Source organism: Augochlora pura, chromosome 8 (assembly GCF_028453695.1).
Source record: "Augochlora pura isolate Apur16 chromosome 8, APUR_v2.2.1, whole genome shotgun sequence".
Classification (NCBI taxonomy): Eukaryota; Metazoa; Arthropoda; class Insecta; order Hymenoptera; family Halictidae; genus Augochlora; species Augochlora pura.
In genome coordinates, this window is record NC_135779.1 from 13,378,414 (window position 1) to 13,398,590 (window position 20,177).

A 20,177-nucleotide genomic window follows, 5' to 3' on the forward strand; every position below is an offset into this window, starting at 1 on the left:
GTGTTAGTGATACTGATCAAGAACTAAATATTAACAATAATAATGAAAGTTCCAACCATGAATGGATGAATGTTACAAATAAAGACATCATTCCACGAAAAATAAAATTTACATCGGGTTCACGAAACATTGGTCTTTTTAAATTATATGGTCAAATGGTCAAATTTAAATTATACAGAACATACAGATTATTCCAAATCATTCTTTGCTGATGAATTAATCAAGAATTATGAAGATGAAGCTAGTTGTCGAGTTAATATTTTATTAGTTGGGTCAACGATATAGGATAGTTTATTCACCAGTTTATTTAGATTTGGTACGCATGTATACGGTTTAACTACTGATATCATAAAGATGTTCAAACAAATTTTATTTTACGCAAAAGAAAGGAAATACCAAAAAGAACGCATAATAGATACATTAAGCTACAAGTAACAAATCCACAAAAGCCACACATGACAAATACACGGAACAATACGGTTTACAGAGAAGAAGAATATTTGACAACCGTGTCTAGTTGCTTACCACATACATATTTCAGTTTTCTTTTCTCTTTTCCTCTAATGATATATTCGTTTACTTTTGTCAATCAGAATTTCATATATCTTTCTATACCAATTACTACATTTACGATATATGTAGATCATCTTAGAAAGTTATACATAATACTAAACCTACCGAGTAGTAAAATTGACTGATTATGCCTTGCCTCATAGAAGTAAGAAGATCAGTATTTAGATTTTCTATAGTATTTTTTATATAAATTACTTGATTCACTAATGTAATTTGTCCAATCGTTTCACAAGAAAGTATCTTTATAATCTCTACAATTATTGTTAAACAAGAAATCTGCCATTTGGCAGTGACAAGTTCAGTGTTAAAGTACCCATCGGTCAAAAACTTAATTTTATTAATTAGTTTCTCCTAATGACCATTCGCATATCTACAGATTGACAATTAACCCCATTAAGTTCAAATTCAAACCATAGCTAGATACGCAACTAATCAGAAAATGAATACGGCTTATAAATTCTGTAACGATGATTCGCCACACCTAGCGTAGTGATGGTCCCGAACTATGCTCAAGACTTGTTCAAATCAGCATACGCGGAAACTGTTGTTCTATATAAAATCAATATAATTTGATAATAATATTATTTAATTATTTGATGATAATACGGGACCAGTGGGAGAACTGCACAGCTGAACGCAGCTTTATAAAATTACCGAAAGATAAGGGACTTCAGCTACAGCCATAACGGTTAGCACTGATAGATATTCTGACAATACTGTACAATAAGTGTTCAAAGTACAAACAATTAAAAATTACACAGAGTAGAGAGAACGCTTGACTGCATTGCGGTATAGACGTCAAACCGAGCTGGCTGGTCTTCACACCTATTTCTTATACATCTGTATTATTAAATCTACAGTTTTCCTTATTTTCTAAAGAAACATGAGCCTCTGGTTATTTTTCTCCGTAGATAGTCAAAATCCTACACGTGAAAAAGGGGTCTTGCAGAATTTTGTGTGATTGATTGAACAAGATATCTTGCACTCAAATATGGAGTAGCCGCTAAGCTGAACATGATCGTATTGGAGTAAGAGAGTTTTAACTTGCCATTAATGACAGAAAAACTGTTAACGTTGTCTTCAAAATGAACGAGGTCAAGTTCTCGAATTTTCTTGATTTTACCGACCCATCGATGGATGCGAAATCTGGAAAGTATGTCTAGTCTAGAAGATCGTCCTGTATCTTGGTGTAGAGTGTCGTTGAGCAAAAATCTCGTACTCATAACTACAGAACCGTTGAAACCGTATCCAAGCTTTATAGTTTGACTTGATATTTAACTGTATAATTCGTTTGAATAGTCTTCTTCATTTAGCACTAATCTTCGTTGGTGTCGAGAACCTCAGACATATGCCCAAGCTCGAGATATTTCCTGAAGATAGCTTCACATTGATTTGTTAATTGAAGAACATATTGTAACTTTCACTTTAACGAAAAGAATCACTTTCTTGATCTCGATTTAGACTGATTCAATCTCAACTTGATCTTATTACATGAGGTTGTTACAGACGTATCTTTCTTCTGTGCTTTATTTGATAGTCTTTTTGAAGTTTTCCTTGTGTGCCACTTCAATTCAGAGAAATTATGATGTGGCGATAGTATGATGTTGACTTTGAGGGTGGTGATGACGTAACAATATGGTATTCACTTATTAGAGAATCGTCAAAACTAGTAACGTTTTGCAAAGTGATTCAAATCTGCAGAGATTCCGTAATGCGTGCTCGCTATACAATTATTTATACAAGTTTGTTCCTGAGTGGTTGAGCCAAATTTTTGTAAGAAATAGAACCTAAATAGCAAATTCATTTTTTGTTTAATCATTTTAATGGATTAGAAATAATAGATTAATATTTAAAAATTTCTTTTCATCTTTATACCATTATAAATTATAACTACTTAGTTTTTCCATAAATACATAAAATTCATTGTCTATTCTTAAATCTAAATCGTAACATTTCATCTATTAGAAGTTTAGGAATGGGATGTTCAATTATTATGTTATATTATGAGGAATCTTAAACAACTTTTTGTGCATGATAATTCCAAGAAAATTATTTGTTCGATACACGATTGAACTTGCTATGCACATTGTTCTTATTATTATTGTTTATATTATGCCATTAATCTTAAACCTAAAATTTAATTTAAATTTGAAATGTAAACATAAAGCTAAATATGAAAATTAAATTTAATGCTAACTATTCAACCTAAACTTAATGGTATATACTTTAAACCTAGTTCTAAAACAGAATATGATATTGATTTTCGATAATAATGATTAGTCGTGCTTCTAGTTTCACATTTACCTCGATCACTCGGATGTAATAAATTAGTCCTGTTTCTGAAACGCTGAATACCTGTGATCGGCTGTGCAGCTCATTTTCCATTCTTCAAGGTCAGTGCACTGACCTCGTAACACACATTTTAGCGTAGCAAGCGGATTTCTAACTAAATAGGTAAAATTTCTATTAATTCCCTATTAATTTTCTTGTAAAAGCCGTCAACTTGGTACAAAGCGAATACTAGGCAAATCATACATCTCTACATAGTACCAAAGTTTGTAAGCCGTATACGCTCTTCGAGTGATATATAAACAATTACATATTTTATATATATTAATACATAAAACTTTATTAACCCTAAGAAAATACAGCATTACTTCAATGCCAAAGTTAACAGATAAAGTATGAGTCTTGTGTGGATGGAGGTTGGGCATAATTTCTATTGAAACAACATGAGATTCTGTAAATAACGACCAAACGAGTGTATAAACGACTTCATTGATCGATTTTTAATTGTACAAGACGAATTAAACATCGTGGTATACTTGTAATGAACAATCTCATGTACCTACCAATCAATAAAAGCTACTGACGTTTGTTTTTCTATTAGAATACCAAAAATTCATTTAGAGTTTTCTCTGTTTTTATTATAATGCCTGATTAAAAAAATCTATTTAATCATTTCCTTCAAAAGAGTCTTTATTTACAACTTCTAAGAATTTTACAATCTCCAAATGTGAAACCGATTAAAATTATCGGCGTAGTAGGTTTAGTATTAAGGAATCGGATATGCAACAAGACAGGCATCGATGCTTGTAAAAAAATGTTCGATTAGTAAAACTGCAATATTTATTAATGCAACACTTTCAAATGCTTAATAAAAAATTATAATACATGCATTACCATGCATGTTTTTTAGCTTAGAACATCGCCACCATTACGGTACAATTTATGCGAAGATATTGTAAATGGCATATTATTGTAATACTGATTTAAATTTATAAGTCGATGGGATTTAAGATATATTTTTATTGTTTTGTATCATTTTATTTAAAAAGAAAACACGTCTTAATTCTATCATGTAGACATTTAACTCCGACATCCAAAATATTTTCATTGATTGTAAGTAAGAAAAAAAATTCGTGTAATTTAAATGGTATTAAATGGCCAACATCCCATAGGATTCGTTTTTTTCATAGCTTTTTTATTCGCTTTTGCATTCTTCAATGACATTTGAAAATCATATCATAATACAATACGAAAATGTATGTAATTATTTATGACGTTCAAAACAGAATCTGCTATATATCAATGTAATACCAATATAATATCGGTATAAAATCCTGATCTTAAACAAGTGGAAACGCTATAAAATTCCAGAAAATTCTACTGTTTTTTCGACAAGATTAATAAAGAAACATCTATCCTAATTAAATACAAATGTAACAGATGAGCCTCAGTAATTGCAGGGTAAGGAGTGTCACAGGTAGTGCTCAACTGTTTAAGTCGAGCAAGCTCCAGTTACATCCGGCTTGAAATCGATTCAGCTTGAATTGGACCGATCATTCAAACAAGCTGATGTAAAATTTTAGAGGCTTCGCGGGTATTTTAATCTCTCTCTCTCTCTCTCTCTCTCTCTCTCTCTGGAGCCATTATTTTCGTAACCATATTAATTTTAGTACAAACTTATTAAGGAATGATTTATTAACTTTAAGTACAAAAATTGAATTACTTTCTTAATACTATTTCTACACTACAAATAATAAAATATTGAAAATGACTAATTATTTGAAATTGTTATTTTCGTCTTTGCTTCGAAATTAGTCCGTGGATAGTATTCCGTGTCTCAGATATGCAACGCGGTTAGTCAGTGGATTTGGGTAACAAGTCTATGAGCGTACTACAGATGGTTCTGGAAACCTTAGACTAGTTTTCTGCAATGGAAGTAACTACGTCGATTTCCAGCTATAGAAGGAATTGTTTGAAAAACCACTTGGAAATATTTTAGAAAGTCACTGTACAGGGCGGTTAAGTACAGGTGAATGTTACTTTAAAGCATAATAATTCGCAACAGAATAACGGAAAGATACAAATCTTTTCAAAAATAAAAAACATTTTACTTTTTCTCATCAAAATGGTAAGATGTATAAGAGCAAAAACATATTAAAAATCCGCGTGCACAGAATTATCTAGATGCAATGTACGTAGCACATAGATATTTTCTTAAATTAACCATTTGTAGTCGATTTGGGTGTTAATCTTATTTAAATCAATTTGTATTGAATGAAAACTGCTGATATGAACTGTTGTTTACTATAGGTACACATAGTAAGTTAGCCATGTACACATAAACTTATAAAGTCTTATTAACACTAATGAGTTTATTAAGAACTAGCAAACACTAAAAGCAATTAATTAGTAATCTAGATTCGGTATTTACTCAGATCTCGTACGATTCCTATTTCAAAATACCGCAGGAACTTAACGCTAAAACCACGGAATCCTTTAACGGATTCTAGTTAATCTGTATGCTTCTAATGGTTATAAAATTACAGAATAGAAAGTAGCCTTATTTGTTTCGGTGGCTGAGAGCAACAAATTAACATGACATATAGAAATACAGTATTTAATTAATAGTGAGATTCATAAGAAACGTGAAACTCGATGTTAAAAAATTGTCACCATAAAATAATCAAAAATTTTAAATTCGTTATTTTTATATTACCAACGTAATATCGAACTCTTCTCTTCATAATAAATCTTCATAAATCTTCAATCTTCTAATCAGTACAAGTATATCTAAAATACGACTAGTAAACCTGTATCAGTGCTGTGAATAACTATAAACTCAAACTCATCTTCTAGTCATTCATGAAATTAAACAGAAAATGATTCAATTTTGTCTCATACTGTAACGTAAACCGGACATGTCATGGAAGCTGAGAAATTTAATCTATGTTATGGATACCTATAAACTCAATATTAATTTCTATATCATTTTAGTTAGTATTTAATGGATTCTTCTTTGCTTTTTCTTAAATAAGTTAGCAGATAGTATTCTTCACAGGTTGCCAGAAGTTATCGGAAACAAAAGAAAATTCATAAAATGTAAAATAAAAAGGTTATCTCTTCTCTTTTTGCACTGGCTGTTATTCTCATGTAACACGGTTTCACACAACACGTCATTTACTAGGGACCTATCTGCGTGTTATAGGAGAGTTACCTGTATTTAGTACTAATTTTTTCAGATTTCAAAATAAGACACAGAGTTTAATCCCTTTCTGTTTTACTATTATGAATGACTACAAATTGTGATTGTGTTTATAATTATTTACAGTACTGCACTTTGAATTTAATTAGAATGTAAGAGTCAGCAAGAGCTCACCTTTTCGGCAAAAGGTGTTACTACATATTAACGCGGCCGATTCTAGCGCTACAATGCAAGCAACAATTACATACCTTTTGTTTTGGAGATTCAGGTACTTGGGTAATCCTTTCTTCTTCTGCGTCCGTTGTTCGATTTATGGCGGGTCGGCTCGGGGCGGATCCTGAAGAGAGTAACAAGATGCATTAACGTAAACTAGATAAATTAAAGGATAAATCTATAATTGTTCCAGGTTTAGAAATAATTTAATTTTGATAGTTTTCATTAGAACGAACTCTGTTCTTAAAAATAAAGTTTGCGTAAGAAAAATTATTTCGTTCTTTAATTCAGGGTTTTCACTGGCCTACATATTGTTCACTAATAAAAGTACTTGTTTAGAGGAGATATTGAATCAGATAGACATTTTGGTTGTGTAGAATTTCAAATGGAAAAATACAAAATCTGTTATGTGATTATAAAATACATGTGGAATTGTAACGATAAACTTACCAACAAATGTTTGATAGAACTGTGAAAGATATGTTAAGATTGATAATCGATCTGGAACGGAACAGGCAGCCATGTCTTCTGCATCTAATAATGCTGGTATTCCCAAATGTTGCTCTGCTGTTCTGAAAGCCAGCTCATTATTTCGATACACGTCGCTCTTATCTAAACTATCGAAGTCACTGCAATAATCAACGAAGCCAATATTACTGTTTAATTTATACCAATCATATAATTATAGCTTACCGACAGTCTGCGGATCTTTATGCATTTGTGACAGAAGTTAATAGATGAAATAAAAAATTGTAAAGGCATTTGAAACTTTTTGTTATACATAAAGATACGCAGTATTACCGTAGGGATGTTTAAAAATTAGATAAATGATCTCTCTAAATGCATATATACTTACATCAGATCTGGTCGGAAATGATGAATCATTGCACAAAAAGCAAGCCCATCTTTCCAAGATGTTGTCATGTTTTGCACATTTACGCCAGAATAACCGTCGGTTATTCGTCGGCACCAAAGTTCTAATGCTTTCGTGCCTCGTTTTTCGCCCATTTTTGAATTTTAATTTCTGCCTATCGTTTCACGAAATTTCTTTTCAGTTTAATCTTCAGTTTTTCTTGACAATGAAGGATATACTTTGCAGTTTGGGTATTCAACGTGCTACTTCTGAAACAAAACGCACATAATTAATATAAAATCCTATTAAGCTAAAAAGAAGTTTGAAAACGTAATTTATTTTTGTGGTTATTGCAACTAATTGCAGTTGTTTCAGACATTGTCTAGTAAATTAGTCCCTGTAACATCTACAAGATGTTATTTGAAGTCATTTGAACTGATCGTTAAAAAGTTATTCTTTCTGAAAAAGTGTTCAAATACTAATGGAATTCTTTTACCAATGCTTAGCAATGTGTTTTTTACCTAAAATAATTTTTGCAAAATTTAAAATCTATTCTTTCGTTTAAGGGTAATATTGACTAGTATATTCGAATTTTAAATTAGTTATTACTTATTGAAAAAAATTCATTATTAGAGCTGGTTTTCTGCTAACTACTCTTGGGTAACCACCTTAAAAATATCGGAAATAACATACATTGTATAACAATAAGAAATATAAATATATAATAATAAATAAAATCATGATAGCAATAATAATAATAATGGTACTGTTAATAAAAATTATTCAAGCAGTAGAGAATATTAAAACATTATAATATTACTCTATGATATTTCACTATTTGATACTTCGGTACTCTACATGTCTTGGCCACGACAACGATCACGGCTGACCGTTGCGACCATTTTTAACAAGAGCGTTTGCGGAGCAACACGCATTGCGTCAAATATAGCTAACTGGCCTCGCGATCACGCGTTTGTTAATTGATTGTCAATCAATTTTTTGCCACTCACACCGGATTCACTCGCAAAATGGATGTTAAGGAAGTAGCCGTGATGTGCATTTGTATCATACTACAATAAAACGCAAGAGAAAAAGATATTGGATACATCTTATATTATAAATTCCATCGACAAAGGGACAATTCGCTTATTTACTGCACAAGAATTCTTGCTAAAAATTCCGATAAATTACTTATCGAAATTGAGACAGCCTTAAGGATGAACACAGCGATGCGACTACGCATAGGAAATGAAGATATATTCATTACATTGAGGTAATTTTTATTTATATACATTATTCTATTACAAAAACGCATTAGAATCGTTATTATTACTATTATTATACGAGCAAAATAGAAAGAATATGTAGTATATGCTAGAATAATATACTAATGACTAAAATAAACATTAAAACTAAGACTACAACTAAATCTAATACACAGAACTAAATCTTAATAAAGAGAATGCACATATGAAATGATAATGAATTAGCTTTGTTGAGAAACATTAAAAAAAAAATAGCGGATATGCAGTAGCAACCTCATCACTATCTCGTTCGCTGCTTCCTGCCGTTGACAGGGACCTGTCAGAATTTTCTTCCACTGTGATGTCAAAGAGTTTTTTTTGATACTATGAATTACCACTCGTGGTTGACGCATTTGAAGCATTATGTCATTACGAACATCCCTGGCGCTGAGCTTGCTCAAGTATATTTATAAATTATCGTTTTACCGACAGCTTCAAATGCTGGGGCTCTTTTAAAATCATTGACTAAAGACGATAGAAATAATTTGTCCTCCTCTTGAAACGTTATGTCAAGGTTTATCTTCGCGGTTTTTCCTGTTCTCTGTGGATTATTTCAAAGCGTTGAATAGTTGTTTACCGATTTCTACTTGCCGATTTCTTTTCTTTGCAAGAACTCTATTCTCATATAGGTCCTCTTGAGGTTTCCATGTCTGGATATGTCGTTATACCTTCAACATCCGTAGATATGCTGATCTAGGTATGGATTGATTGATTACCACCATTTAAAAATGATAGCATATTGTAATAAACGTATGCAGATTTCCTTTCTGCTGCAGAACCGCTTTTATTGTCATTCAATATTCTTCTTTTCCTGTGATATGAGTCCTTAATATTGCGCTATTTCTTCTGTAACGTCATACCTATAACAATAATAATCTTAAGATTGTTACTGTAGGGTTATTAGTCTATACACAGTAGTAATAATCGTTGTTTTCAGATATATGACATCAGGAAATTCATTTATAGACTTTCATGATGTTGTTTGATTTGACGTCACAACTATAAAATTCTATCGTCTATCTATCTGGACGACGGGTTGCAAATTGAAAGGTTTAATCTAGGACAAATGTTCCAAAATGCTTTGATGCAATAGATGGGAAACACACAAGAATTGTAAAAATGGCAAACAATGCATCACTATACTACAATTATAACAAATATTTTTCTACCGTATTAGCTGCCATTTGTGACACAAAACTATACATTTATCTATGTAATTGCTTCTTATTGGAAATATGTTTCATATTTTTCATATTTTCAAATCACCCAGAATTATACATCCGTATGTTGACCAACGACTGGATACTAATGAAAATATTTTTAATTGCCATCTTTCTTGAGCTAGACATTCTGCAGAGCATTCATATGGAATAATGGCTAATAAATGGATGAGTATAGACGTTGTGAAAACACATTGTGTTGGTACAAGTATGTATGAAGCATTAACCACGGTACTTTGTCCAATTTTCTAAGATTTCATGAGGATCATTTACTACAAACACACAGACATCATAACAATTTAAAATGCAGAAATTTGTGGAAAAATGACTGTATTTAATTAATGCGAGATAGATGCTATTATTTGTGTAGTTCTAATTAAAAAAACTTGTTCACATACTTACAGTGTGTTTGCTTTTGTTGAGTTGTCACCGTCAACAAACAACATCGAGATTTCTTCTCACATTCTCTTCTTTGAGAGTTTGCTGGCATAGTCATCCGATGATAAATTCCACAACACAATACCGACACCACACAACAACCGGCAGAAACGCGAGTAAATACGAATCGAATCAATCGATGTCTGTTCGCACAATTGACCGTTTACCGTTAAATTTCGACCGCAAAAATTGTTTGATAATTAAACACGTAATCGATTTGGGGTCGCACAGCCAGCTGGCCGCATTTTAACGAAATGCGAGTTGTTCCATGCATGCTTTTGCGAATAATGATTGCATACGGCCAGCCGTGGTTGTGGTCGGACCGTGCTGCCGCATTAGGCCTAAAGACTGACTGTAAAACAAACAAGCAATATTCTGAAAGATAAGAAAGAATGAATAAAAAATTGAATGAATGACTGGTAAAGATCCACAATCTACTAGTGACTTAGTTAAGGTTATGTTCTATCTATCGCGGAATAAATATTATCCAATAGATATTAGAGTTTAGATTATTTCAAACCATTTTTTATTTTAGTTTAGTTTATTTTACTATTGGTGAACAAAATTCCTATCTGCACGTGGAAATTTGACTAAGTATTAGAAAATATGAATTTTAAATAAACTGTTGTTCGTTTTTCCATTACGCCAATTGTAAATTTATAATACTGTTCTTCCAGTTTCTGTTCACCAAGTACTTATGTATTATACATTTGTTTATACAATATACAGTTTGTTTGGTAATTATGTTATAGCGTATAACGAATGAATGTCATAATTAGTTTTTGTATTTTTACTTCAAATTAAACCAATTTAACGATACCATACGAGTATTCTTCATGTAGCGCTCTATTACATATAATAAAATTTGGTATTTCCTGTTAACTTCGTACCATAGCGTGTTTGAAAAATAATTGACAGGAGTAGAATTACTATGCTATGCTTTTAACAGTAATTCGGCAATGTCGCATTATTACATTTCCGTTTTGCAACGGTGCTACGTTTCAAAGAATATGCGCTTACAACTTAAAAGAGCACATAGCAGCGAAACGTCTAGAGATAATAATTATCAATTATTCGTAAGAAAAGGTAAAAAAACATAAGAAATCATTTATTAATTTCGTATAACTAATAATCTCATTAATGTTGACAATTTCACATATCTCCTCCAATTTTTATTTCTTAGAAAATTAAGAATGACAGAGAAAAACTGTTCTCACATTTCTATTCAACGTATCGAAGTCTAGGGAATCGACCTATTGGTTATTGGAACACAGAAGAAAAAAGTTACAATCGTACAGTGCCATTAGCAAGTGACAGCGATAGGCAGACGTGATTTCTCGATAATTGGTTTCACAATTGTAACGATTGCGTTTCAGTTAGTCCGTGCACTTTCCATCACACCTTGCTGTATACAAGGACAACATGAAACTACGCAACTACATACATACACATGATCCATGGTACACTAGTAAAGATCATATATCGTGAACTTTCACTTTAATACCAGTTAATGGAAGAATGTACGAATAAACAGTCAAGCATTAACTCAGAGATGAAGATTAAACATTATGTTACAATGGAAGTTTATTATTGTCAACGATAAAGCAAAAAAACCGAACTTATTCTAAATTCGGTAATATGCTCTACAATTTTCACATTTAATTGTATGGAAAAACGAATCGTAATTACAATAACATGTTCCAAAATATATAATTATTATGATTAAAATAAATTGGTTTAAGTTAAATATGCTTGTCTAAAAATTGTTTCAAATGTTTCATGTACTCATGCAAACTGTAATTAATAAACAAATATGGGCTACATGTTTATCTAAAAACTAGGGTTTTAAATACACAGGTACCTACCGTTTTGAACGTTCGAACTTATGTGTTTTATATATTTATACAATAAAATATCTGTTCGTGTTAAACTTTTTATAGAAAGAGTACTTATCTTTTTGAAAATTAAAAAAAAATGTTTTATCTTGAATACCGATTTATTACATACTAAATTTAATTAACAATATTATATGATACTGTTTACGAAACATAAGCATTATAGTTTCATTCGAAATTTTAAATAATTAGAATAATGATTTAATATGTTACAATGTTTGAGAACCGTTGTTTCATAACAAAATATCTGTCTCTATTTTGGAAATTAATTCTAGTCAAACCAAAACTTGTAGTCTCAAGAATTCTTTGACAGTTCCTATTTGAATTTATGATACGAGAATTTTTTCAGAAAGTACCACTTGTAATAAATTCGAATGTACTTTATGAAAAAACTTCGGGACTTTTTCAAACCCTGATAAAAACTACTTTCTACCTAAAATACGTAAAGATTTACGGCTCTTGCTCATATATGTCTCGTCAGCTTGAAATTAGCGTTCACGTAAAATCGATTAGAAAGGACGAAATAGGTTGCTATGATTTGTCACACCGCAAGGTGTAATCCTCGATAAGACCTGTTCAAGGAGTAACGATTTTTGGACGTAGACGCTCACATTTTTAAATAAGCGGAATCGGAGGTCAAGTTTTTCAGGTCATGGGTAACGGACGAATATCGCTTAAAAGGTAAATATTTCCAGTGATTCAACACTGACATTGGGAAGTAAAACCGGGATATGTCTAAGATCCTTGAAATACCACCTATTAAAAGTACGTATGTACTCACCTCCACTTTTAGCGAAGCTTGAAAACGATACATTGTCATGTAATTTGCAAGAAAAACCTTCGGCAATTCGATTGTTGATTTCAGTTTCAGCTTTTGTAAATGCAGTGAAGTAAGACGTGAAAAGAAGTTGAATGCAAAAAGAGTTCGAGTAGTTATTTGACTGATATTATAAAAACACACCAAAAGTTATAATAAAAAATTGTCTAATGTTAACAATTTTTGGAAGATTCTTTATTTGTTTCAAAAAAAAAATATGGAAATGTCAATAATTGCTTATAAAGTTAATATAAGAAAGGGTGAATTTTATTTGGAGAAAGGTGAGCATGATCTACAAAGGATTAATTTTGTATAGACAGGAAGCTGCAAATATGGCTTGTCAACAAAATTTCTTAGCGAAGAAAATGAGACTGTTGAGGATGCGCATTAACATGGTAGGGTTTTAGGCCAAAAGGAAGTTGACTGGTTGGTTCTATAAAAGGAAATTCCAAAGAAAGATGTGTTAGATGTGATTAGTATCGTACGATCATCACAAGAAAGAGACGAGAACTTATCACATACTCGATGGAATGGGAATAAGTTCGCATCAGTTCGAACCCACAGCATGAACATAGATCAAGGCATTAGGGATCAAGCTCTCATACAACCGCTCATGTCTGATTTCACTGTACCTTTTATATGAGCAACAAGAAATCATCATTTCCTTCAAGTGTTATAATAACTTCATGAATTATGAGGAAGTGCACAAAGAAACAAGATAATGTTAACACTTTGTAGCTAAAATTGAAATGAAAATAAAATAAATTGGTATACGAATTAAAAATAACACAGAGCTGTGTAGGATCAAGTAAATAAAACTTTAAGAAGATCTAAGAAGTGTAAAAGAATTACAAAACCAATCACTATAATACAATCTTGTCCTCTCTATTGTCATATTATTAACTGTACTTGGATGATCTGCTTTAGGACGATAACAAAACCATTGATAATTATGGTACTTCCAAGATTGCAAATTTTTGTTTCAGAAAACGTGTACAATCGCTACATCATGCATATGATTACATATATCAATGCGAAGTCATGAGGATGTCAAAGGTCTTAGAAACTCTGGGGGACAGTGACAGACAATACTAGTAGCCATAGAACGGAATCAAATGAATGAGTCGAGGTCAAGGTTGGTTAGTTCTGTCCTCTGTAAACCTGATAAGGTAAGGACATCTCTAAAGTGTTACAATATTATGATTAGATATGTCAATACATCATATACCAAATTCTACTTAAGTACGATTATTATTTCTACCTCTGTATCGTTTTATCTTTTATTTAAATTTACTTAAATGCATTTATTTATTTTGTAGCGCTGTTTGCGCGTATGCATTTACACAAAATTATAGGTCGTTATCGTTCCTTCAATTTTATTCGTATCATTAGTTAAGTTCTCAATTTGTTTGTAAAAATAAAAACGACTCAAATCGTTGCAAGTATGATATTATATTTGAATTATATTTATTACGATTCTTGATTAACTAGTAACCGTAATCATTAATCGTGAACGTGATTTCACGTTAACAGTAGAAGTACAGAGCTTTAAACTCGACCATCTTGTACATTATTTCGTAATAATGGCAATACTGGATTTATTTATACTTTATGTAATTTTTGTTATAATATATGTTTGAATGAAGAAATTTATCAAACTCATTAAAACAATTAAAAAAAGAAAGAAAGAAATATCTACGTAGCTTCCGTATCTTGTAAATAATGCAGATAAATTTTATTTTGCATAAAACTCCGCAGTCTATTAATGAATAATTTGTAAAAGAATTTTTAAATTAGGTAAACTATTTACTTCTATTTAACAAAAAATACAACTGTTTTTGTGAATGCATACGTTTGGTAGTTACGATGAATTTGAATTGTTAAGGTTATGTTTAGCTCGAAAAAAAGCTGTTTAGTTCGGAAAGAAACAGCTTATACAAATTGTATATACAGATCAATGCAATAAAAGTTCCGAAAGATAAGATAGGAAGATGCAATATACGAGGCTGGGTATCGCGAGCAGAAACAACCGTTTCCATGATGCTTGAAGGAAGCTAGACACAGTAAAGTTAATATTTGTCAATGCAATGTTTGAATGGATACCGTATCTGCTGGAGCTGTTAGTCTGAAACAGCTAATTCCGGCTGTTCCTGAAATGGGACGTTTCAATTGACGTATTTCAACAAAAATAACAAGTACAGTAGCGTTTAAGGATGATTTTACACAATCTTTTGTATATCACATTAAATTTATTGCAAACAAAATGATCACTTTTGCAGATCTTATTCATTTCTTAGAAGATGAGATTAATTCCTTTAGAAAGAATATTTGTAATTATGTATAATCAAATTCATATCAAATTAAAGAAATTGAAAATATTCTATGAATAATTACTAAAATTCTATTCTATGAATAATTACTAAAATTCTATTCTATGAATAATTACTAAAAGTTAATTATTTGCAATGAAATATGTATTACGTTATAAATGCGTATTTAAATTATATTAAATTTAAAAATAGTACAGGTAATGGCTATTTTTTTATCTGTGAAAAGGTTATTTTTTTCATTTACAAAATATGAATTTGACTTGTAGAAGGATGAATAAAATCTTCAAAAGAATTTACTTCATGTGCAAAAAAAGTGAATGTGATCCACAATTTTGAACACGAAACCCGTTTATATGAAGAAATCACTGATCAACCGTGTTTAGTCACTTTGTGAAAAATGATCCTCTCTAATCACGAGGTTGCACCGTTCGTGCGAGTCTTCGCACGATGCTGTGCGCAACTAAATGTCCATACGCAGGAAATGACTAGTTGTGCACCGTTCCTCTAGAACAATTCCATTGCCCTACATGTTTAACTACGTTTTATAAATAACAAATTACTTTGTCATTCAATATGTGTGTGAAAAATTAGCATTACTGCGGGAGTAGAAATAAGATGGTGAATTCGAAATAGAATGGAATGAATTATATCGTCAGTAGCATTAAACATTTAGTACATCCTAATCTTTTTTAAATTGCAAAATTTCTTCGAAACTCCAATGACATAGTTTAAAATTCGAAATTGCTAATTACAGTTCATTTAGTTTGCGAAGAGCAAATGATTCAACTTTCTCGAAAATTAATTATTTACTTTATTTTCAATTAGATCTTCAATTTATTTTCAAAAATATTTTACCCTTATACAATTTCTGAATTGTATTCTGAATTCTGGTACTTCAATCATTTTTTTATTTGACAAAGACAATTTTTCTTTGATTCTAATTTTTGTAAAACATGTGACACATGATCTAATGACACGATTTAACGATGAAGTTTACAAGAAGAAAATATAAACATGTACAGTGCGTCCACTTTTGCACAACTCGCTGCAATATATATCTCGGATGAATTTAAAATATTAAAACAATGTTTTTACAAAAGTTACTTGTTACCAAGAAGGCCAGAATATTTACAAGTATAATTGCGTAACATTTATCATCTAGAAAATGAAACCTACTAAAATAACATATTCGAACCACGTGATTTCACATGGAGAGGTAGTGGAATATGTCGAAATGCACTTGAACTGAAAAATTAACCTTAGCGAGACCAAAAGGCTGGAGGCGTGTCACACGTCACCGCACTGGCTCGTACGCAGTAAATAGAAAGATAGAGAATCACTGTCAAAGTTCAACAACGAGGCTTGTCGAGCAAGTGTAACACATTGCAGGACATGGCGCCCGTTTGTCGTTCGTGGCCAGTTATACCATCGTTCATAAACTTCCGGACACCTAACAAATACGGATGAATAGCACGCTAATGCTGTGACATCGTGACGTTTTAAATTATGCTAATTGTTAAAAATTAGTAATTAGATTCTCTTTCAGTTAATTGATGCTACTTGCCTCAGCCAATTTTATATTGGTTTATTTTATGTATATTGATTTCTAATTGTCTAATATTTCGTTGCTTTTTTATAATACAGTAAAACCACGATAACACGATAGCCTTTATAAAATGAAATATTCCCTTCATTCCCTTCCGCTCAACTGTAAAATCCTCTATAACTCAAAATAAACTTTCCTTAAATGTTTCACATTATCCAATCATATTATTATTATCCAATCATATTAGTGATCGATTTTTTGAAGCTCGTCATTTGAATAATTTGCATCGGAAGGAAACCGAATAATTAGTATTTCGAATTAGTCTCGCTATGAGTTTTAACAGTGTATAATAAAAGTGAAGTGTGCCGATTTGAAAGCTCATATCGACAATACTTTTATCTAAACCATTTTTCCCAAAATGTTTCTTTCCAGAGACAATTGACCGTTTCGAGATCCTTGGGACATTCTATATACATTTATAATATATATAATAAACGTAGCTGGTATTCTATGCAGTTGTAATTGTGAAAACAGCAGTGGGTTAATATAAATAACATGAAAAATTACTTGATCCATAAAATCAAAGACAAATTTTTTTTAAATCAACATCTATACTAGTTCTAATTCAATACTTCAAGACTTTTGAAGGAAAGTACACTGGATAACATGTAGTAAAAGCTGAAAGACCTCTATTAACATAATGGTAGGTAACTTGGAGAAAGCAGATGGGCAAAGAGAATTGAAAAAGGAAATTAACACTGGCTAAAGAACAATGCCATGCGTTTCATATACCTCAAAACAATGTAATTCATGCGGTATAATATACCGCGGTATACTACTAAATAAAAATGGAGATTACTAATTCATAGTGATCTTCACTTATAATAAAAATACGCATAAAATAAATGTTAACTGGGAACATTAATACAAGTTACAATAATTTACAAGGTCAACAATCTAAAGTGTAAAACGCAATGTAGAAATATTTATTATACAATTCCCTACAATAATGCGTATGTAGCTTTAACAGTTAGATATTTTAAGTCCAATTATAGAAATAGGGAAAACTTATAAAATCATAATAAATGTTTAATACACCTTAACTTCTTTGTAAGTTCCAGGAACAAGAAGGTGATTTGAGTAGATGTTAATCTGCTGAAATCGATCTTATATAATACATAAGTTTCTTGTATAAAATGGTTCTGCAAAGTCTCTCGAAACCAGTTATATATTTTTCGAACACAGTATTATCACACTAATTTTCTCGAATATTTTTCAATTTATTTTGAAAAATAAGAGTTTAAAATAAAACCTAAGTCTCATAATACAGCAGACCGTCTGCATGCGGAAATCGTTACAGAAATGTTGCGATGTAGATTTTGTATGCCATTAAGAAAATAAGATGATTTCGCAAGAGACAAGGTCAATGATCCGCGATGCCAACGTTTGCTTCGTGTTTCTAACTATGTACGTCCATTATTGTGTCCTATAACAGTGTTTACTGTTAGATCAAATTTCCAGGAAATACTAACATACAAAGCTTAGTGTTACCACGTATTTTACTACGTTTTTTCAGAAATGTAAAATCAATATCTTAAATCCAAGAGCTTGATGCTTTTTAAGTATGCATTAACTAATCGGTGTGTTAATTTATCTTGTTAAATACAATTTTAATCTTGAGGTTAATTTAATTGTTGTTTCAATAATTCACTAAAAATGCGAAAATGCAAGAGCTAAAAATCCGGAATATCATTATCTGAAATCTACAATTATCTTCTCTTGACCCCCCCTCTATGGCCCTTTCTGATGAAGGAAATCCACCATCTTCTCATGATAGCTATCAAGCAGCGACAAGGAAAAAGTCAATGTAACTGTTCTGAAGATATAAATAAAAACAACGACACGATTATAAAACATATGTCAGTTACTTGACGCAAATAACTAATTTATATTTGCAAAGATTTTTAATAACTTCGTTACCTTTTCGACAAATTTGAAATTCGTAATCTGAATATTCTACTTGAAAAATAGACATTTAGGAAAAATTTTCATGTTACGAAATTATTTTTAAACTTTGTCAAATATTCCTCCTACAAAACTAAACGTTTCAATTAAATCTGTTTAACAACCTGTATTTTTCAAAATAATATAATACAAATAACAATGATAGTTTAAAACATACATTTACCAATAATGTAGTAATTATGGGTATTGAATTTAAAGTGACGAAATATTGATAATGTTTGATTCCTTTCAGTATTTATATTCGAACATAATATTGTAAGTTGTATTATAATATAAATATTATAAACAAATAAGTGAAACATGAGAATTCATTCAAGTATAACGATAAAACATACAAATTATTTACAGGAGTATAAATATTTGTATATGTATGATAATAATAATAACCAAAATGAAGTGTATTCATATGTACGTTGTTATGGACTAACACAATTATATAAACTTTTAATTCTTTAGTCATAGATACATACATAATTGTGGAAGTAAAATTCAGTCAGTTTTTTAATTCAAATCTTTACTTGGGTATTTAAAAGTTCTTGGCCCTTGCAATGAAAATATTAAGTATTGCTAACACAGCACAAGCCTTACAATGAATATGTTTTTATAATAAAAACATTACAAATAGAAAATAAAAAGTAGGTGGCATTCTTATCTTAAATTACTGGTTATAATTTTGGTCTAAAGAATTTGGAAAGAAAGAATAAAATATTAAAAATTACTATGTTGCATTTACATTTTAATATAATGAAATCTTTTATAATTTTTTAAGAAATTTAATTGATAAAGTTCATGCATCTTCAATGAATATGCAACAGAAAAGAAATTACAATTATATTCAAATTATATTCAATACGCTTTCTACACAAACCATATCTATTACAAAAAGACATGTTTCTTATTAAAGATTATCCTTAGATAGAATTAAGAAAATATTAGAAACTTCTGATAAAATTGATTCATGAAATAACTTTATTTGCATGTGTTCTCATTTGTATGAAAGCTATAATACCTGTCGCTAAGTGTTTACTTTGCTAAATATAATTTATCTATCGGTACTTGAAATGTATATGTAAGATAAAACATAACAGCTTTTATTTATCAGTGTACATAATGAAATTCTTCTAAATGTTTTAAGAATATATTTCATGAAAGTTTCATCATTATAATAATTGTAAAATATTTGCTTTCCGTTAACCCAATAACAAGGAGTATTGCTATCTTTGACATATTTATAAAGTTGTGTAGTGTAACATAATGAACAGATTAATAAATAATTGTCAAAAATAAATAATCTACAAATTTGAATTCAATGTAAATGAACAGTTTACTTGAAGAATTGTATGCTATAGATACTCTGAATTTTTAGATATTATTTTTGATGTGTAGGCATCTTTTTAATACAATGAATAATTGACACGAACAACTGAAGTAACAAGTCATAATATAAATTCATTTAATCCACAAATGATATT

General features: G+C 30.6%; 1 protein-coding gene across 7 annotated transcripts in view; it reads right to left on the reverse strand.

Moving 5' to 3' along the window:
* The window catches only part of Mical-like (MICAL-like protein), a 40,274-nt gene that overhangs the window by 19,269 nt on the left and 828 nt on the right, over positions 1-20,177 (reverse strand). For 4 of the 7 annotated variants that reach the window (XM_078188391.1, XM_078188389.1, XM_078188388.1 and 1 more), the window contains exons 2-4: positions 7,134-7,399; positions 6,728-6,906; positions 6,313-6,401 (exon numbers count right to left, since the gene is read on the reverse strand). In XM_078188391.1, coding sequence (XP_078044517.1) covers positions 6,313-6,401; positions 6,728-6,906; positions 7,134-7,285 — 420 coding nt within the window. In that variant the 5' untranslated portion in view covers positions 7,286-7,399. Of the gene's footprint in view, positions 1-6,312; positions 6,402-6,727; positions 6,907-7,133; positions 7,400-12,768; positions 12,843-20,177 lie in introns of those variants that run through there. The other 3 variants (XM_078188393.1, XM_078188390.1, XM_078188394.1) reach the window with 3 other exon arrangements.